General features: G+C 49.4%; 1 protein-coding gene across 1 annotated transcript in view; it reads right to left on the bottom strand.

Annotated features, from left to right (window-relative positions):
* Positions 1-3,247, bottom strand: part of DNAJC15 (DnaJ heat shock protein family (Hsp40) member C15) — a 43,265-nt gene extending 40,018 nt beyond the window's left edge. Inside the window, exon 1 of the mRNA XM_068166485.1 lies at positions 3,069-3,247. Within this exon, the coding sequence (XP_068022586.1) occupies positions 3,069-3,170 (102 nt within the window). The 5' untranslated portion in view covers positions 3,171-3,247. The remainder of the gene's footprint in view (positions 1-3,068) is intronic.
* Positions 3,248-12,382: the final 9,135 nt, after the last annotated feature.

Raw genomic sequence — 12,382 nt, 5'->3', positions numbered from 1 at the left:
GGAGGAAGTTCTTCATCATGAGAGTGGTGAAGCCCTGGAATGGGTTGTCCAGGGAGGTGCTTGAGGCACTGTCCCTGGAGGTGTTTAAGACCAGGCTGGATGAGGCTCTGGCCAGCCTGATCTAGTGTGAGGCGTCCCTGCCCATGGCAGGGGGGTTGGAACTAGATGATCTTTGTGGTCCCTTCCAACCCTGACTGATTCTGTGATTCTATTCTGTTCCTTGTGCTGAAAGGGAGGGTAGTGAAATTTTATTCCCTGCTTTCTTTCTGGACACAGATTAGTACATGGGACAGTGAGTTCTCTTTGAGAAGACTGAGAATTTAGGGAAAATACATGAATTCCCATTAAAAGCACTGGATGGTGAAGTTTCACATTTTAAAAATGGCTTTAAAGATGCATTTGCCTTAATCCATAGTGTGCATGGTCTTGTCTCCAATATTCCCCCTCCCCTTTCTCTTTTTGCATACAATTGTTAAAGATTTTTATCCACTGTTATTAGAATTGCAACCTAGGTCTTTTTTTCTTTCCCCCAGAAGAATCTTTCTGTATATTTAACATGTACTCTTCCCCATGGAATGTTAGCAGGGAAATTCATGGTGTATTTTGTGTGAATTCTTTTGAGTCTTTTTTCCTATCTGAGGACAATATATCTTCCTTTGCTGCTGCAGGTTATTTTGTCAGGTTGGACGTGGCACTTGGTGCCATGGTTTAGTCATGAGGTCTATGGTGACAGGTTGGACTTGATGATCTTTGAGGTCTCTTCCAACCTTGGTGATTCTGTTCTTACTGAGGCAGGTCTTTAGAAGACTAGAATCTGGGTTGCTGCCATTTTCTATTGAAATTTATTCTTCAGCTGGGCAGTATTTTCCTGACATGCATGCATTGTAAACTGACTGTTAGCATGCAGATGTCAATGGAACCTGTTTCAAAGTTTCTCTAGCTGAAAAACTGTCAGAAACTTCAGGCATAGTTTTAAATACAAACCAAAAAAGTTGCTGTAAAATAAATGGCACAGATCTCCATGAGAATTGGGTGAGTATGGAGAGCAGCATCTATCATAGTATCACAGAATCAGTCAGGGTTGGAAGGGACCACAAGGATCATCTGGTTACAACCCCCCTGCCAGGGGCAGGGACACCCCACACTAGATCAGGCTGGCCAGAGCCTCATCCAGCCTGGTCTTAAACACCTTGGATCACAGTATCACAGTATCACTTAGGTTGGAAAGGACCTCGAGGATCATTGAGTCCAACCTACCAACACAGACCCCATGACTAGACCATGGCACCAAGTGCCACGTCCAATCTCCTCTTGAACGCCTCCAGGGACGATGACTCAACCACCTCCCTGGGCAACCCGTTCCAATGACGAATGACTCGCTCGGTGAAGAACTTCCTCCTCACCTCGAGTCTAAACCTCCCCTGGCACAGCTTGAGACTGTGTCCCCTTGTTCTGGTGCTGGTTGCCTGGGAGAAGAGGCCAACCCCTTCCTGGCTACAACCACCTTTCAGGTAGTTGTAGAGGGCAATGAGGTCACCCCTGAGCCTCCTCTTCTCCAGGCTAAACAATCCCAGCTCCCTCAGCCTCTCCTCATAGGGCTTGTGTTCAAGGCCTCTCCCCAGCCTTGTTGCCCTTCTCTGGACATATTCAAGTGTCTCAATGTCCTTCTTAAACTGAGGGGCCCAGAACTGGACACATTACTCAAGGTGTGGCCTAACCAAAGCAGAGTCCAGGGGCACAATGACTTCCCTGCTCCTGCCGGCCACACTATTCCTGATGCAGGCCAGGATGCCATTGGCCTTCTTGGCCACCTGGGCACACTGCTGGCTCATATTCATGTGGCTGTCGATCATCACCCCCAGGTCCCTCTCTGTTTGGGAGCTCTCCAGCCACTCCAACCCCAGCCTGTAGCTCTGCATGGGATTGCCCTAGCCAAAGTGCAGCACTCGGCACTTGGACTTGTTGTCCAGGGACAGGGCCTCAACCACCCCCTGGACAACGCATTCCAGGGCTTCACCACTCTCATGGGGAAGAACTTCCTCCTCACATCTAGCCTGAATCTCCCCACCTCCAGCTTCATTCCATTCCCCCTAGTCCTATCACTACCTGATATCCTGAGAAGCCCCTTCCCAGCCTTCTTGTAAGCCCCCTTCAGATACTGGAAGCTTTGGTTGCATTTTGCCTCTGCTCCAGACCCACCCAGACTCCTCCATATGATAAAACATCAGGTGAGGATTAGCATTGTGAAACAGAGCTGTACAAAACCATTCGTGGTCAAACCTAGGGGAGTAAAAATTCACACAGTATGTGAAAATACCACTGGTATCCTCTCTTTTAAGGCAGGAGAACGAAACTGTGGACCTTGTCTGCTCAGGCTTGTGCGCGCTGGAGCAGCAGAGCGCTTTAAGCGGGGGCTGAAGCGCTCCCGCGAATCCCGCAGCTGCAGGGCAACGCGCGGCCTGAGGCGAGAGGCACAAGCCTTCGCACCCCAAGCATCACCACTTTGACCTCCCTGACGTCCACCGTCCACGCCGGGGGACCGATAACGTCTGCCTCCGGTAGCCCCATCCCCCAACCGGTTGCCTATCTGCTCACACGCGTTACCCTGAGAGAATGTGAAAGCCCTGGGACTTAGAAGCAGAGTAGGTGTCAGCCTGACGGCCGGGGCGGGGAGGCGTGGGCAAACCGCCACTCCAGTCCTCAGGGGACACCCCTCAACGCCACCAGGCTGAGGGGGCGGAGCGACGACCCCCGCGTCGGCTCTGCAGGCAGCGACAAGCGGAGGGCCCTAGAGCGGGGAGGAGGAAGGAGGGAGGGAGGAGGAAGGAGGGAGGGAGGAGGAAGGAGGGAGGGAGGAGGAAGGAGGGAGGGAGGAGGAAGGAGGGAGGGAGGAGGAAGGAGGGAGGGAGGAGGAAGGAGGGAGGGAGGAGGAAGGAGGGAGGGAGGAGGAAGGAGGGAGGGAGGAGGAAGGAGGGAGGGAGGAGGAAGGAGGGAGGGAGGAGGAGCAGAGCCGACAGCTGCCCTCCTCTCTCGGGGATACACTGCCACCCCCTCCCCGGCGCGCTCACCAGCCCTCGGTCCAGCTCGGCTTGGCCCGTGCCGGCGCCCGTAGGAGCCCTGGTGTACTCGGCATAGCGCAAGCCTTCGGAGGAGCTCGCGGCTCCTTCCATGATGGAGGACGGGGAGGAGAATCGCTACAGATCGGCCAGAGGGACAAACTGCTTGACAGGACGGTCGCGTTCCTCCCTCACCGAGCTTCCGGGGGCGGGGCGGGGCGTGTGACGCGCCTGACCCCGCTGTCTGCCTCTTACGCTGGGGCCTCGGCGCTGCTTGGTGCTTGAGTGGTTGTGTCGGTGTGTGTGAATGGTCGGGTGGTGCTTTGGTGAAGGGCGGCCTTCGCGTCTCCCTTCCGCCCGCTGGCCGCCGTCGCTCACACGGGAGGAGCCCGGCTGTACCGCTGAAGGGGGCTGCACCCCCTCCACGGTAGCTCACGCATCTCTGAGGAAGGGCGGCTGGCAGGTTGATGGCGCCTCAGGGCTAGCAGGGACCCAGTTCCCACCACCGTAACGCTGGGGCGGAGACCGGGGACTGATGATTCCTTCCTTTGTCTTCACTGATTTGGGGAGCTGGAAACTGAACGTTGGCTGTTTGAGTTCCAAGACAAGAAAGAAAGTGGCTGGGGTAGGGGAGAGAGATGGGAGAGATGAGGGGATGGGAGTCCCAAGGTGCACCAGGGGAGGTTTAGAATAGAATAGAATAGAATAGAATAGAATAGAATAGAATAGAATAGAATAGAATAGAATAGAATAGACCAGACCAGGTTGGAAGAGACCTTCAAGATCATCACGTCCAACCTATCACCCAACACCACCTAATCAACTAACCCATGGCACCAAGCAGCCTGTCAAGCCTCCTCCTGAACACCTCCAGTGACGGCGACTCCACCACCTCCCCGGGCAGTCCATTCCAATGGGCAATCACTCTCTCTGTGTAAAACTTCCTCCTGACCTCCAGCCTGAACTTCCCCTGACGCATCCTGAGACTGTGTCCTCTTGTTCTGGTGCTGGCTGCCTGGGAGAAGAGACCAACATCTGCCTGTTTACAACCCCCCTTCAGGTAGTTGTCGAGAGCAATAAGGTCACCCCTGAGTCTCCTCCTCTCCAGGCTAAGCAGCCCCAGCTCCCTCAGTCTCTCCTCATAGGGCTTGTGTTCCAAGCCCCTCACTAACTTCGTTGCCCTTCTCTGGACTCGTTCCAGCAAGTCAACATCCTTCCTAAACTGAGGGGCCCAGAACTGGACACAGTACTCGAGGTGTGGCCTAACCAGTGCTGAGTACAGGGGCAGAATGAGCTCCCTGCTCCCGCTGGCCACACTGTTCTTAATGCAGGGCAGGATGCCATTGGCCCTCCTGGCCACCTGGGCACACTGCAGGCTCATGTTCATCCTACCATCAACCAGCACCCCCAGGTCCCTCTCTGCCTGGCTGTTTAGGCTGGATGTTAGGAGGAAATTCTTCACAGAAAGAGTGATTGGCCATTGGAATGTGCTGCCCAGGGAGGTGGTGGAGACACCGTCCCTGGAGGTGTTTAGGAAGAGACTGGATGGGGTGCTTGGTGCCATGGGTTAGTTGATTAGATGGTGTTGGGTGATAGGTTGGACTCGATCATGAAGGTCTTTTCCACCCTGGTCTGGTCTGTTCCTATTCTATTCTATTCTATTCTATTCTATTCTATTCTATTCTATTCTATTCTATTCTATTCTATTCTATTCTATTCTAGTCTATTCTATTCTATTCTATTCTATTCTATTCTATTCTTTTCCTATTCTATTCTATTCCTATTCTGTTCCTATTCTATTCTGTTCCTATTCTGTTCCTATTCTATTCTGTTCCTATTCTGTTCCTATTCTATTCTGTTCCTATTCTATTCTATAGTTTATGCATTAAAAACAGGATAAGAGAGAGCACCTGAGAAAAGCGAAGGCCACACTGAAATGTTTCATAGAGTAGAATAGAATGGAATGGAATAGAATAGAATAGAATTGATTTGAATTAATCAGGTTGGAAAAGACCTTTGAGATCATCAAGTCCAACCTATCATCCAACGCCATCTAATCAACTAAACCATGGCACCAAGCACCCCATCCAGTCTCTTCCTAAACACCTCCAGGGATGGTGACTCCACCACCTCCCTGGGCAGCACATTCCAACGGCCAATCACTCTTTCTATGGAGAACTTCTTCCTAACATCATTGAGCTGGACAGAGGCAGTTCAAACATAGCTATGCTGTGTATTCTTAAAACACTTCCAATGATGGTGACTCCACCACCTCCCTGGGCAGCACATTCCATGTCTATCTTAGAAAAAAACACAGGGTTTGTAAAGGTGGTAACAATTCATCTGGAGAGGAAAAATAAAGGCCAAAAACCTGGGTTTAATAATTATATTTTTCCCACCTTAGTTGGTATCTGAGCAGTTTCAGTGTATTTGTATTTTGATTTCTTTAAAAGTGCTGACAGGCTCACAGTTTGCTTTCCAGAAATTCTTCTTTAGCTGATAGCTTATATGCAGGAGATGTCAATCACCACAAAATCAAATGCTCACTCTCCTCTCGGTACAGCAGTGTGACAGGTCTTCTTTTCCACTTATGCTGGTTTTCCTTCTCACTTTACAGTACTGCCAAGAGTGTTGAATTACCTGCAGATTGCTGAGTGGTGTGACTCAACAAAAAGAATGCCTCTTCTTATCTCCTGTTTCAAACGGTGATTGTTCTTCTGAGGTATTATTCTAAACACATAGGGGTATGTATATCTGATTGATACTTAACAATCCTATAACACCAAAAGGGATTGGATTTAATTCACCTCTTTTCAAGAGAGCATTTAAAGGACAGCTCATATTAACCATGAAGGTGAGTTGACCATATTTAGGATTTGATTAATCTTGTACAAATTCATAACTTACTACAGCACAAAAATCATTGGAGGTTATACAGTAATCCATTTGGAAAGACATACAGTCCTTGTTACTTCTTCATTGAACACATACAATCATACATGATTCATTTTTTTCTCACACCTTCAGTAGAATTGAGTTTCTTGTAATCTGAAAACCTAATTTTTTTTAAATCAATAAAAATGTCACCTTCTGAACATTTTTTGTTGATTGATTTGCATGGGAGCAATGCAGAATAGAAGGTTACTTACTAGTTTTTTGATTAGCAAACACGGTTAACATAGAATCATAGAATCAGTATGGTTGGAAAAGACCTCAAAGATCATCAAGTCCAACCTGTTACCTAACACCTCAAGACTACTAAACCATGGCTCCAAGTGCCATGTCCAGTCCCCTCTTGAACAGCTCCAGGGATGGTGACTCCACCACCTCCCTGGGCAGCACATTCCAATGGCCAACCACTCTGGGAAGAACTTTCTCCTCACCTCCAGCCTCAACCTCCCCTGTCACAACTTGAGACTATGTCCTCTTGTTCTGGTGCTGGTTGGGTGGGAGACGAGACCAATCCCCACCTTGCTACAACCTCCCTTCAGGTAGTTGTAGACAGCAAGAAGGTCTCCCCTGAGCCTCCTCTTCTCCAGGCTAAACAATCCCTGCTCCCTCAGCCTCTCCTCATAGGGCTTGTGCTCAAGTCCTCTCACCATGATTGAAAATACTGGAATTTACAAGTTTTTCCTTAATTCTCCTCTTCTGCATTTTACTGAAACTTCTTTTAAAAAAGCCTAGGTCTCTCCTGATGACATATAAGGTTTTTTTTATTAAAAGATACTCAGCCTTAATATGAGAAACACACTTGAATTAGGGAGAAAACTGATATTGCAGGAAATAGAAGACAAATTAGATTAGGGAGCAAATCTATCAAGTGGAAGGCCATTGAAAATAGTACTTCCCCCCCTCCCCAGCTTCTGCAGTATTTACTCATATTGAAAAGTACCTGCTCATAAAAAGAATCATCTCTGAGTCCAATGGGACAGTAAAATGAATGAGAGTTACTCAGCTTATCCATCATGTAGAATCATAGAATCAATAAGGCTAGAAAAGACCTCAGAGATCATCAAGTCTAACCTATCACCCAACACCTCAGGACTAAGTAAAACATGCCTTCAAGTGCCACATCCAAGCCCTTTTTGAACACCTCCAGGGACGGTGACTCCACCACCTTCCTGGGCAGCACACTCCAATGGCCAATCACTCTTTCTGTGAAGAACTTTCTGCTCACCTCCAGCCTAAACCTCCCCTGCCATATCTTGAGACTACATCCTCTTGTTCTGGTGCTGGTTGGCTGAGAGAGGAGACCAACCCCCACCTGGCTACAACTACCCTTCAGGTAGTTGTACAGGGCAATGAGGTCTCCCCTGAGCCTCCTCCAGGCTAAGCAACCCCAGCTCCCTCAGCCTCTAGTCATAGAGCTTGTGCTCCAAAACCCTCACCAGCTTTTTTGCCCTTCTTTGGACATGTTCAAGTGTCTCCATGCCCTTGAGGTTCCCAGACCTGGAAACAGGACTCAAGGTATGCCTAACCAGTTCTGGGTTCAGGGGCAGAATGACTTCCCTGCTCCTCCTGGCCACACTATTTTGGATGCAGGCCAGGATGCTGTTTGCCCTCTTGGCCACCTGGGCACTCTACTGGCTCGTGGTTAGCCTACTATCAACTATGTACTCTTAAAAGTAATGACTCTCTCAGTGAAGAACTTTCTCCTCACCTCCAGCCTAAACCTCCCCTGGCACAGCTTGAGATTGTGTCCCTTTGTTCTGGTGCTGGTTGCCTGGGAGAAGAGACCAACCCCTTCCTGGCTACAACTACCCTTCAGGTAGTTGTACAGGGCAATAAGGTCTCCCCTGAGCTTCCTCTTCTCCAGGCTAAGCAACCCCAGCTCCCTCAGCCTCTCCTCATAGAGCTTGTGCTCCAAACCCCTCCCCAGCTTTGTTGCCCTTCTCTGGACACGTTGAATTGTCTCACTATCCTTCTTAAACAGAGGGGCCCAGAATTGGACACAGGACTCAAGGTGTGGCCTAACCAGTGCTGAGTACAAGGGCAGAATGACCACCCTGCTCCTGCTGGCCACAATGTGGCCATGTATGGGAGTGTCTCTAGACAGGAATAGCTGCATTGCTCTGAGAAACTTGAAAGATTCACTTGGTAAGAATCAGCAGAACATCAATGATAATGAATTTTAATGGTGCTTGGCAATTCTGGACCACCAACCCTAGGTAGTTTAAAAGTATTTCTCTAATATGCAGGTATACAGCCATGATTTACAAAATCTGCCTGAGTGGTATGACATAAAATCCTTGTGAAATAGAGGAGGGTGAGGAATCCCAAATGTTTTGCAATCTTCTGGTCAACTTGTCTACCAGGAATTATTTGCTTCTCCACCTTCTCAGGGATCAATATGAAGTTGAACAACCTTTATTTCCCCTGACTTTCTTGTACATTCAGGTGGAGTCTGTATATTCTTCCCGTGTTACCTTGTTCCCAGCTCTTCTACACTTCTGTATTTAAGTTTAGTCAAGGGCAGCTTGTTCATCCACACAGGCTCCCTGCCAATCTTGACTTCTTGCTGTCAGGATGGATTATTCTTAAGCTTTTAGTACTGTGTCCAGTTCTGGGCCCCTCAATGTAAGAAGGACACTGAGAGTCTTGAATGCGTCCAGAGAAGAGCAACAAAGCTGGGGAGGGGTTTGCAGCACAAGCCCTATAGGAGAGGCTGAGGGAGCTGGGGTTGTTCAGTCTGGAGAAGAGGAGGCTTGGGGAGACCTTCTTGCTGTCTACAACTACCTGAAAGGTGGTTGTAGCCAGGAGGGGGTTAGTCTCATCCCCCAGGCAACCAGCACCAGAACAAGAGGACACAGTCTGAATCTGTGCCAGGGGAAGTTTAGGCTTGAGGTGAGGAGAAAGTTCTTCACAGAGAGAGGAGTTAGCCATTGGAATGTGCTGCTCAGGGAGGTGGTGGAGTCACCACCCCTGGAGGTGCTCAAGAGAGGATTGGACGTGGCACTTGGTGCCATGGTTTAGTAGTCATGAGGTCTCGAGTGACAGGTTGGACTTGATGATCTCTGAGGTACTTTCCAACCTTATTGATTCTATGAACCTTGAAAAGCAAACTGGACTCGTCTTCAGATCCCATGTATCCCATGGGATCCTTCCATACTACTCCCTGAGACCCCTGAACAGGTCAAAATCTGCTCTCCTTCAGCACAGGCTGCAGTTGTGACATTCTGTCATATTTCTACTGTCTAATGGTCACTACAGCCAAATTCATCCTCATTTCAAAGTACCAAATCTAGAAAAAGCGTCTCCATTTGCCAGCTCCTTGAGCACACTTTGCATGGACACAATCATCACAACTCTTCTCAGGAAACCTGCTTATAAGGGTGGCAAAATTTAGCCTTTGAAAACACTCTATCATACCATGGTCTTAGTAAATATATTTAGGCAAGCTCTGAGATGGAAATCCATGGGCTGAATATCTTCCTGCTATCACCAGCTATGCTTCTACTACTACTTTCTGGACAGTATGACTTGGGTGGCATATAGGTTATGGCAGAGCAAACCAGATAACAAACACAAGGGAAGATGGATCTTTTGCAAGGAGTGCAAGACTGTAGATTGTTTTCCTTGGAAGCAAGGAGGGAAGGAATGAAAGCAGCTGGGTCTTTGGTTATGGTTCCCTCCTGAAGCTCTTCTCAGCGTGGCACAGCTGTGTGCCACACTCTGCACAGGATGGTGCTGGTGGAGACAATCTGTCCATTACTATTTTAATGTAATCCTAAACACTGTTATGTTCCAGCATATTGTCACTATTAATGTGTAGCAATTTTGCCTATATTTGTTATGCCATTTAAGTTAATTGTCTGCATACTTTTCCTGTAAATGACTTTCCTAAACAGTCTGTGTTGCAGTGTTCCATGTTGCAGTCAGGATCAATGCTGGCAAGTATCCCCCTCTGGAATGAAGAAAGAGATAGCAGATTAAGGCTTGTGAAATTGATTTACTTTGTACTACAGAGAATTTCCAACGTACCTGTAAGTGTAGCGCCTGATCAGTGACATGCAGGAGGAACGGGTGGCAGAGAAAAGGGAAGCCTGTTTGGGCCGCTGACCTGTGGCAAGACATCGATGCCCGCCTGGGCAGGCTGCCAAGAAAGGTACGGCACACCGATGCACGCATCCCCAGGAGCAGAGCCACAGAGGAGCACGAGCACAACCACCAAGCAGATCTGGCTGCTAAAATCTCCTGAATAGACTTGGACTGGGAACACAAGAGTGAGCTGTTCTTAGCTCACTGGGCCCGTGACACTTCTGGCTACCAAGGGACAGATGCCACATACTGGTGGGCTTGGGACAGATTTATTTAGAATAAACCAGGTTGGAAGAGACCTTCAAGATCATCGCGTCCAACCTATCAACCAATCCAACCCACCATGGGTTAGTTGTTTAGGTGGGTTGGATTGGTTGATGGGTTGGATGTGATGATCTTGAAGGTCTCTTCCAACCTGGTTTGGTCTATTCTATTCTATTCTATTCTATCCTATTCTAAAGTCTCCTCCTGAACACCTCCAATGATGGTGACTCCACCACCTCCCCAGGCAGCCCATTCCAGTGGGCAATCACTCTCTCTGTATAGAGCTTCTTCCCAACATCCAACCTAAACTTCCCCTGGTGCAGATTGAGACTGTGTCCTCTTGTCCTGCCGCTGGCTGCCTGGTAGAAGAGACCAACATCCGCCTGTCTACAACCTCCCTTCAGGTAGTTGTAGAGAGTGATAAGATCACCCCTGAGTCTCCTCTTCTCCAGGCTAAGCAATCCCAGCTCCCTCAGTCTTTCCTCATAGGGCTTGTGTTCCAAGCCCCTCACCAACTTTGTTGCTCTTCTCTGGACTCGTTCCAGCAAGTCAACCTCCTTCTTAAACTGAGGGGCCCAGAACTGGACACAGGACTCGAGGTGTGGCCTAACCAATGCAGTGTACAGGGGCACAATGACCTCCCTGCTCCTGCTGGCCACACTGCTCCTGATGCAGGCCAGGATGCCATTGGCCCTCTTGGCTGCCTGGGTACACTGCAGGCTCACGTTCAGCCTACCATCAACCAGTACCCCCAGGTTCCTCTCCACCTGGCTGCTCTCCAGCCACTCTGACCCCAGCCTGTAGCACTGCATGGGGTTGTTGTGGCCAATGTGCAGAACCTGGCACTTGGATGTGTTCAATCTCATGCCCTTGGACTCTGCCCATCTGTGCAGCCTGTCGAGGTCTCTCTGCAGAGCCTCTGTACCCTCCAGCAGATCAACTCCTGCCCCCAGCTTGGTGTCGTCTGCAAATTTACTGATGATGGACTCAATGCCCTCATCCAGATCATCAATAAAGATGTTAAAGAGCACAGGGTCCAGCATTGATCCTTGGGGCACGCCACTAGTGACTGGATCCGTGGACATCTCTGTGGAGGCCATCTCACAGGTCATCCATGAGTGTGACATCTGTGCTGCCATTAAGCAGGCCAAGAGCATGAAGCCTCTGTGTTATGGGAGGAGATGGTCAAAATATAAGTAACAGAGAGGCCTGGCAGATTGACTACATCACCCTTGGTCTCACAGTGGCAAGCAGTATGTACTAACCATGGTAAAGGCAAGTACAGGGTGGCTGGAGACCTACCCAGTACCTCATGCTGCTGCTTGCAACACCATCCTGGGCCTAGAGAGACATGTCCTGTGGAGACACGGCACCCCCAGGAAGATTGAATCAGACAATGCAACCCACTTCAAGAACCATCTCATAAGGGACTGGGCAAAGGAACATGAGATTGAGTGGACTTATCACATCAACTGGCTGGAAAGCAGCCCTGAGGAGAGAGTCTTGGGGGTGCTGGTGGAGGAGAAGCTCAACAGGAGCTCTCAGTGTGCACTTGCAGCCCAGAAAGCCAAACAGATCCTGGGCTGCATCAGGAGAAGTGTGGCCAGCAGGTCAAGGGAGGTGATTCTCCCCCTCTACTCAGCTCTGGTGAGACCCCACCTGGAGTACTGCCTCCAGTTCTGGAGCCCCTATTCCAAGAGGGATCTGGAGGTGCTGGAAGGTGTCCAGAGAAGGGCCATGAGGATGATCAGAGGGCTGGAGCACCTCTCCTATGAGGACAGACTGAAGGAGTTGGGGCTGTTCAGTCTGGAGAAGAGAAGGCTCCCAGATGACCTAATTGTGGCCTTCCAGTATCTGAAGGGGGCCTACAGGAAGGCTGGGGAGGGACTCCTCAGGATCTCAGGTAGTGATAGGACTAGGGGGAATGGAATGAAGCTGGAGGGGGGGAGATTCAGGTTGGATGTGAGGAGGAAGTTCTTCCCCATGAGAGTGGTGAAGCCCTGGAATGGGTTGTCCGGGGAGGT

Source organism: Melanerpes formicivorus, unplaced genomic scaffold (assembly GCF_026170545.1).
Source record: "Melanerpes formicivorus ecotype bairdi unplaced genomic scaffold, bMelFor1.0.p_v2 SCAF_101, whole genome shotgun sequence".
In the NCBI taxonomy this organism is placed as follows: domain Eukaryota; kingdom Metazoa; phylum Chordata; class Aves; order Piciformes; family Picidae; genus Melanerpes; species Melanerpes formicivorus.
Note: the sequence above shows the minus strand (reverse complement) of the source record. Positions and strands in the feature narration are given on the sequence as shown.